The sequence below is a fragment of a genome, unplaced genomic scaffold, assembly GCF_019419815.1.
Source record: "Pyrus x bretschneideri cultivar Hongxiangsu unplaced genomic scaffold, Pyrus_bretschneideri_v1 Contig23, whole genome shotgun sequence".
Classification (NCBI taxonomy): Eukaryota; Viridiplantae; Streptophyta; class Magnoliopsida; order Rosales; family Rosaceae; genus Pyrus; species Pyrus x bretschneideri.
The window spans coordinates 1,703,217-1,711,888 of NW_025999535.1; the positions used below are offsets into that span (position 1 = coordinate 1,703,217).

Below are 8,672 nucleotides of genomic sequence, written 5' to 3' on the forward strand. Positions count from 1 at the left end.
CAAATCAAATCTCTTTATTGTAAATTTTCTCTAATATTTTAATTAACTTAATCACGATTCTGATAATCTTTTTAGGTATTTGAAACGAACATGCATGTATGCATGCAGGTTTATGAAGGTCAGACAGGGATGAGTCGGATGACCCCTCCAATAGAAGAAGGAAGAGCCGATGAGAGGTCCCTTTCGAAGAGGCTGTAATCAACGAGCAGACAAGCTATTGGTGGACCCCACGCCCTGTCTAATTGGCCCAACCAGGGTCCAACATTTGTCAACCACCACCACATATTTTTGTTCCTCTCTCTCTCTCTCTCTCTCTCTCTCTCTCACTCTCTCTCTCATATATTCTTCTTCCTCCTTCCTTCTTCCTCTCCATTTTCTCTATTTAAACACCCTTTGTCCCTAATCATCCACCCACCCCCATCAAATTCAAACCCGCCACCACAACAAGTCTTCCAAACTTCTTCTAAGTCTCTTCAAATTTCAATCACTCCCACTCTCTCAGTCTCGACCGCTTGATAACCATCTCGTTTTTATTTTTCAATATATTCTTCGTTTTCTGTATGGACATGGAAGCCAAAGCGATCCCAACGAGGACATCGAGGAGTACTAGTTTGAAGTTTCGGTCATGGGGACGGTGTTCGAAGCACATACGAGAGCAGCGGGCGCGGCTTTACATCATCTGGAGATGTAGCGTGATGCTCTTATGCTGGCATGAGTGATTAAGAGGTTAATTATCATCCGAATTAGCACTGGCTGATCAAGTTTGAGACTGATCAGTATTAGCTAGGGTGACTAATTAACCATACGGGTACTGTGGTTTTCTCTGTATAATAATTAATTAGGCAAAGGTGACCAGTTTTGCATAGATGGTAGTTTAATTTGTATTTAGACAATTAAAGCTCCAAATGTCTGTTTGACGTTGTAAATATCTGATAATTTAATGTAACTCTTGTTTTCTTAGTATGCTAGTGAAATAAATCCTATACATTTGCGTGAAAAATATACTTGGTTTATTGTTTTTGATACAAAGATATATTTGCACTAAAAGGCTAAAGGTTGGGGGAATAAAATGTGTTACAAACTCATCATTCACGAAATTTGAATCTAAAACTAAGACATTTCACTTATAATTTACGAGTGAAACAAAATACTACTAAAATGTAATACTAAGTGGCACTTGTCTCCTTAATGAAAGTTTGAGCATGTGCGAATTATATGTAAGGACTAATAAGGGTAAGGGACAAACAATGTTCTACTTAAATTTCCACTACTATCACAAATATTTGAGTCCAAATTCAAGAGTTTTACAAAAACCAAAATGTTAGGGAGACTGTTTATAGACCATAATCAATACACCTCATGATGTATGGATTGATGGTTGGATTCTTTCTTTAATGATTTAAAAGAGTCCATCGTCAGTCGCCATATAATGCGATTCACAAAATATAGTTCAAGTAAATTGTCTCTCTAACATTACCCTTCATAAAAAACACAAGTCATTGTGCTTGAATTTTTCCTTTAGAAAATATGCTCGATATTGAACTGGTCATCCATGTCAGCCGAACTTGAAACTTACAAATGGATAATACAACCGTATTACTTACGTGCCCAAATTGAAATGTTAAACTTGCTGCCATTGCCTTGGGTCAAAACTGACCAGTCTGGCAAATGTTTCTGCTTGCTCAACGTGTAAGGAACTTACTGATTGGTTTATCCGAAAAAGCCATTTGACTTCGACATTTTTTTAAGGTTAAGTGGATGCATGTATATTCATTAGTCAATAACCAAACCATCTGGACATTTTAATTTCCAGCTCTCATGTTTTTGAACAACTAGCTCACCATCACCATCATCCACCATTTGGCTGAATCGAGTTCGCAAGAATCACAATGACAACTCCAAATTGCTTATAACATTTCGAATATGCATGACCAAAACAATTATATACATAACAGGTTTGAATTCGTGGACACATATTTTTTATAAAGTTTTTAGAGCCCACTTTGTAATATATTTTATTGATTCAAATCGTTTATTTTTTATGTCTTCCCTCAAATATCAGTTGTGCCAAAAATCACCCAACCACTAAGCTATATAACTGTTGGATTAAATTTAGTGTTTTTCATAGAACTGTGTTTTTATATTTTCTTCACTACAAATGAATACCATGATTTCAGAATTATCTAATTTTTTTGCAAGAATAATCTATAAAAAATTAATTGAAATATAGGCAGTTCGAATCCTTGAAAAAAGTTATAGATGTGAGCCATAAAAATGTGTTAGATTGTGAATTTAGTATTTCTTCGTAGAACCGTATTCTTATATTTTCTTCACTACAAATGAATACCTTGATTTCAGAGTTATCTAATTTTTTTGAAAGAATAATCTATAAAAAAATTAATTAATTGAAATATAGCAGTTCAAATCCTTGAAAACAGTTATAGATGTGAGCCATAAAAACGTGTTAGATTGTGAATTTAGTGATTCTTCGTAGAACCGTGTTCTTATATTTTCTTCACTACAAATAAACTATGATTTCGAAATTATCTAATTTTTTGCAAGAATAATCTACAAATATATACATACACACACACACACACACACATGTATATATATTCAAAATTCGGCAAGTCTAAATTATTATTGTTTTGAATCTCCACTGTACAAAATTCTATATCAAAATATATAAATCCTACTTAATTTGAAACAAAAATTGCATCCGTCTTCGAAGTTGATACTGTTCATATTCACAGCTTATGATATGTAGTATAAGGCTTAGACATCAAAGTCTTTGTCGAAGACATCCCATCCGTCATCCATAAGCTCCTTTCGATCGGCCTTGCTTCTTTCCTGTTCGAGTATGCTTTTTGGTGATAGGCCGTCAACTGAAGGAGCGGGGCTTACCTTCTCCGGCGACTTCAGTAACTCCAGTCGTTCTGAAACTAAATCGAGTGCCACGCTTTTCATGGATGAGCCTGAAGAAGCTAGGATGCAGCTCGTCTGGCTCGAAGATACTGACTGGCTTAGTGGAACCCGCTCATCAAATTTCTCTTTCAGAAGCCTGACGTCCTGACAAATGACGGAAATTTCTCCTCTGCACATGTGTGAAAGTAGTGTATTATCATCTCCTCAAACTCATAAAAATACATACAGCAAATAAAAGCATTGAAAGGAAACAAAAGTTTTGAGGAAGAAATAAAATTGTAGTAAAACATAAAAAGAACACCAGATAGCGAAGAATTTGAGGTTCGGACTAGAATGTGACGTAACAGACAACTAGTAGATGAGATTACATTGATAATGCTTGAAAAGTGACCTAATTGATTTTAGAAATAGATGATTTAAACTATTGCTGGAGAAGACAGATGACCTATGAAATAAATGTAAGACAAGATGAAATATAAACGGTAACTTTACTTTATCTAGGGTAAACTGCAAAAACAATCTCAAAACATAACTAAAGTTCCTCAGACACAAATTCCAAGTCTAATATGCAAAACGAGGTTCGACAAGATGCACAATTGGTAATGAAGTTTTCTGAAATCAGTGCTGTGTACTACATCCTATTTCAAGCACATGGACGGAACCAAGATGTACTATACTTGCAAGTTGCTTGGCATCAGCCACTTTACATAGGTAATAGAGACCTCGATGGTCCAAACTGTAAACCAAACTTTAGAGATTATATATTAAAACAATGGAGACAAAATTACTTACTGTAGCATATCAACAATGCGGCCACGGTCCATCAGAAACTCCCGTAACTGCAAAAAGCAAAATTTGAATGAATTATTGTATCTGTTAGCTTAATTTAGTATGTCCATGGTCACTGAAAACAGTTGTTACCTTCGAATTTTCATCTGCTTCTTGTTGCAATATTTTCGATTCCTGAACAACTTTCTCCATCTCCGCTTCTTGTTCAGCAAGAGCTTTCCGGGCACACTCTTCCTTTTCCAGCTTGTCCTGCTCAGCCAGTCTCCTTGCCTCTGCTGCCGCATCCAGCCGTTCCTCAAGGGTTTCTCGCATCTGCAGTGACAGAACAAATAATGAGCTAAGAAAAAGGATCATCTTTGTATCAGCTGCCCTACATCAACCAAAGACAAATATAATTGTTGCAAGTAGTCACGAATAAGATTTTCCAATATCTTTACTGTACGAATACTTAACATCTTTTTGTGATGATATTGTTTGATAAATAAATAAAGTGAAACAGATCATACCATTGTTGCTTTTAAGGAATACAATATCAAAAAGACAGCATAAAAATGAGGCAATCAAAAGATAAAATTAGTGAAATAAAGCATGCACCAACAGTAATGCAGTGCAATAAGCAACTCGATGAAGTGGAGTCAAAACCTCATTAAGAACCGCAAGTGATTTATCTCTCTCATCCGATAAGTTGAGCAATCGAGACTGAAGCTCCCTCGCTTCAGTTGCTAAAATTGCTTTCTCCCCGTAGACTTCTCCAGCATGCTGCAGAAAAAGAATATAACCTCAGTTATGATGCACCCTTAACTAAAAATGGCAAGTCAGAATCCATTAACTTCGAACTTTAATCACATCTCACAAAATACTACCATGTCATTTCCATCTTTTGCATGTGCCAACATCTGTTTAAGTTCCTCCACCTTGACCATTATATCCAAACCTCCCCTAGAAGCTTCCTTTTGAACAATGTCCACTTCTTTCTCCTGTACTTCCACTTCTCTCATCATGCTGATGACTGACTCCATGGCTGAAAACAGGGTTTTCTGCAACATTGTTAAACGATTAGGAACTCTATCATTAGAAAGAAGAAAAAATAACTCCATGGCGATAGTGGTTCAGCAAAAGAACACATGCAAAACATTAAGAATACACTCCCAAATATCAGACAAGATTTATTATCCCAAGATAATACATATTATAGGTAAAAAAAAAAAAAATGAAATGGAGCACATAAACCAAAGGTTCAAATCTATAAACATGCTATCATTGGATCCTAACCCAAAATCAGATAGTACTTGTATCAGACAGAGGAATTAATACACACTTCCAAACATCCATGAAGTACAGAACATCATCACATTAAAAATATTAAGATGATATAACTACTCTGACAAGATGGGGCCAGGTTTATTTAGAGTGTGAGAGTATTGGAAAAGACCAACTGTGAAATTCAATTTTATAGGAAGGGCATCTACTTCTGAATTGCAAATCGCAACCCTAAAGCTAACAAGTCGTAAACCTATTAGTACCTTGTTATTTTTAGCATTTTCAATGATCTCTTCAAGAACATCAGTATTGCATACGCTGTCTGTGGTGTTCTCCTCAATATCAACCATTTCCCGTGGAGAACATTCTTTCTCAGAAGTATGATCTGAAGGATCAGTTGCCCGTAAGTTGTCATCAGCAAGAAGAGGGTCTGAACAAGGAACGTCACACTGAGAAGCATCTAGTGAATGTTCTACGAAAGAAGAATCAACTGCAAACGGTTCCACTTGATCACGTGTGTCATGGAGAGCCAAATCAGAATCACAATTCAAAGGGAGATAAAAACTTTTCCATTCAGGAAATGCATCAACCAAGGTGCCATTCATCACATCCTTTCCAGGCATTGAAAGGGTCGTAATGCCAGATGCAGACTGCTGCAGCCCAACTTGGACATCAAAATTCATACCCTTTCCATCAGAAATCACTTCTTCACTTCCAGTACTTATATCAGCATCTGATGGAACAGGACCATTTGGAAATGAGTTCACTTGCTCTAGCAGTGTGGGATTGTCATGAGAGATGCCATTTGTATGATCATTTTTGTTGTCATCATCAACAGCTGTCGTCGCATCCTTTCCAGGCATCGAAAGAGTCGTAATGCCAGATGCAGACTGCTGCAGCCCAACTTGGACATCAAAATTCATAACCTTTCCATCAGAAATCACTTTTTCACTTCCAGTACGTATATCAGCATCTGATGGAACAGGACCATTTGGAAATGAGTTCACTTGCTCTAGCAGTGTGGGATTGTCATGAGAGATGCCATGTGTATGATCATTTTTGCTGTCATCATCAACAGCTGTCATCACATCCTTTCCAGGCATTGAAAGAGTCGTAATGCCAGATGCAGACTGCTGCAGCCCAACTTGGACATCAAAATTCATACCCTTTCCATCAGAAATCACTTCTTCACTTCCAGTACTTATATCAGCTTCTGATGGAACAGGACCATTTGGAAATGAGTTCACTTGCCCTAGTAGTGTGGGATTGTCATGAGAGATGCCACTTGTATGATCATTTTTGCTGTCATCATCAACAGCTGCCTTTTCTGGTTCTGGAAGAGGTTCAAACTCGGGTTCCTTAATTACCTGCTGGTGCATCAATAATTTACCCTTATCCTTGTGTTGAGCTGCAAGTTCAGCATAGAATTAAAGACTTAGATGAAATAAAAAATAAATAAACAGAAAAAATGGAACATTTTAGTATTACAAGTAATTATCAATATGCAATGACATGAAAGAGGCAAAAGTATGTAGCAGCAAAAGCAGAACAATTCCAGGAACAAAAGAAGGTTCTCGCGAGAAGCTACAGAATACCTGTAACTGGGAGAGCCTCGGGACTCTGAACCTGAGTGGGACTGAAAGCCGACGAAAATGACTGTGTAGCCAAGTTAGGGAACTCATTAATAACATCAAGCACAGCTGCATCGGCATCGAAGGGATGTTCAATAGCAATAGCCTTCAGAATGCGAAAATCAACCTGAGGCGAATCAGAAGAAAGAATATGGACGGTCAGTCTGAGTAAAAAATAAACATTTTAACCAAATACAAAACCCAAGCACCCTAGACTGTACAGATTCAATTAAGTTGCAGCTTTTACCTTAATGGAAAATCAAAGAAGGCTATGTTCTCACCTATGATCTTAGGCAAGACAATTAATGCATATTCCATAAAATCAAACTAGAAGTCTCAGAATCATTAGAATCTACTGGAATAATAACTTAAGAAAACAAAATGGCGAAAAAACTCGGAATATGGGTCCCCAAAACCGCCAATTGTTCAGATTAAATTCCATGCACTCATTTGACAAATTGTTAAGCTTCATACCTTACAAGTTTGACAAGACTTACACATAGAAAAACTATAAAGCCGAAAGATTTAAATGGAAACATAATTACACAACAATAACAAAGGATAACAATTTATAATTGAATTCCAAAATGTTAAGGAATCATACCTGTGGAAAAACTTCCTTTAAGCAACCAAAAACAGCATTGAAACCCATCTCCAAGAGATACGATTCTGCATATTTAAAACAGAATACAAAATTACAGACAAAATTCATCCATTTGAGAGCCCCAAAGCTGCAACTAGAACTATATTACAAAATTCAAACGAAAAATTAGGTCAAGATCTAAGATTAAATTTTTTTTCTTCACTTTCTAAACCCAACACTCTGCCGCGGATCAAACTTAAAAATCATAATCTTCATCGAAAATTCAGAGCCAATGATACAAAATTAATCACAATGCAAAAATCACAAATGCGATGAAATGAAAATCACAATCGCTACGTTTGGATGCCGAGCAAATAACAAATAAATACAAAAAAACTAAAAAAACTAAAAACGAAAAGATCAATTTTTTCCCATAACAATTCAGAACCTTGAATTATGAATATCAAAATTTGCGAAAATTGAACACTTTCTCGTCCTTTTCTCGGCAGCCAAACTGAAAAACAAGGAAGAGGAAGATGAAAAGACTGACCGTTCGGAAAGGTGGAAGGAGGAGGGAGGAGGAGGAGGAGAGTGTTTGTGGTTTTTTGTACGGTATTTGTGGTGTTCGATTCTCGGGAAAAACAATGACTAGGCCGAGTTGTCTTGACCCACGCAGCTAAGGAAACGGGTACACTCGTTAATCGAGCTGGTGTGCGAGGGTAATTTCGTCAATTCATCCAAATGTAATCTTGGCATACGAGGTTTTTACTCGCTGTGATGGGCCCGGGTTTAGAACGGTTAGCTGACGTGGAATACGCGAAGTTTCCCGCCGCTTCTACTGGCCGACTTATTTTGCGACCTGGGGCCCATGAGGATGCTTTTTATGAAAATTTTAGAAATTTTCAAATCGTGCAGTTAATTTTTATCAGATATTATTTATATTTAATTTTTTAAATAAAATATTTAAAATAATTTATAATCGCAACATGTATAATAAACGATGAATTATCACAATTTAAAAATCCTCGAGATTCTCACAAAGAGGATTCTCATTCACATGGGGGCGTGGCCCCCAAATGGTGAAAATCAACATGTGAAAAGGGAAGAAAGAGACTTACCTATTCAGTACATGCAGGAACGCCTCAGACTAATGATGTGATGTTATATGGTAACATTTGCTTTAGTGTACCCGCGTTATGATCTGGATGTCACATTCACATTTTGGGCGGTTGGTAATTTTTGGAAAATGGGAAAAATTCGAGTCTTACAATCGAACCAGCCCACCACATACTATCACATCATCAGTTACTTTTTATTTAGACTTAATTAACAAGCCTACAACAAAATGATGCCATCCCATCAATCTTCCCTTCCTTTTTTTTTTTTTTTTCCACCGATAAGCACATTGACATAATTTCAACGAATATTAATTCAAATGTTCACACTATCGATAATATGAATGATATTTCAAAAATCGATGCGAT

The 8,672-nt window shown here is 36.6% G+C and overlaps 2 protein-coding genes across 3 annotated transcripts; one reads left to right on the plus strand and one right to left on the minus strand.

The window, feature by feature from the left end:
* The first annotated feature begins 331 nt into the window (after positions 1 to 331).
* On the plus strand, positions 332 to 963 carry LOC125478061 (small polypeptide DEVIL 14). The gene has a single exon (XM_048585803.1). It carries the CDS (start codon positions 561 to 563, stop codon positions 717 to 719), a length of 159 nt encoding a protein of 52 aa, XP_048441760.1. The 5' UTR covers positions 332 to 560; the 3' UTR covers positions 720 to 963.
* Positions 964 to 2,611: 1,648 nt separating this feature from the next.
* LOC103939346 lies at positions 2,612 to 7,879 on the minus strand. 2 transcript variants are annotated; one of them, XM_009349433.3, is made up of 9 exons: positions 7,739 to 7,879; positions 7,210 to 7,274; positions 6,570 to 6,732; positions 5,238 to 6,382; positions 4,578 to 4,751; positions 4,357 to 4,473; positions 3,847 to 4,026; positions 3,718 to 3,764; positions 2,612 to 3,094 (listed from the first exon to the last, which is right to left on the minus strand). In XM_009349433.3, exons 2-9 carry the CDS (start codon positions 7,255 to 7,257, stop codon positions 2,776 to 2,778), a joined length of 2,193 nt encoding a protein of 730 aa, XP_009347708.2. In that variant the 5' UTR covers positions 7,258 to 7,274; positions 7,739 to 7,879; the 3' UTR covers positions 2,612 to 2,775. The 2 variants fall into 2 exon arrangements, with proteins under 2 accessions (XP_009347708.2, XP_018501033.2); XM_018645517.2 differs by having other exon boundaries at positions 7,637 to 7,788.
* Positions 7,880 to 8,672: the final 793 nt, after the last annotated feature.

Bases quoted from the DNA above. Each gene is read 5' to 3' on its own strand.
- LOC125478061 (XM_048585803.1), top strand. From the start codon at position 561: ATGGACATGGAAGCCAAAGCGATCCCAACGAGGACATCGAGGAGTACT.
- LOC103939346 (XM_009349433.3), bottom strand. From the start codon at position 7,257: ATGGGTTTCAATGCTGTTTTTGGTTGCTTAAAGGAAGTTTTTCCACAG. The intron at 6,383-6,569 runs GTATTCTGTAGC...CTGAACTTGCAG, and splicing joins CGAGGCTCTCCCAGTTACAG to CTCAACACAAGGATAAGGGT. The intron at 3,765-3,846 runs GTAACAACTGTT...TGCTTTTTGCAG, and splicing joins AAGCAGATGAAAATTCGAAG to TTACGGGAGTTTCTGATGGA.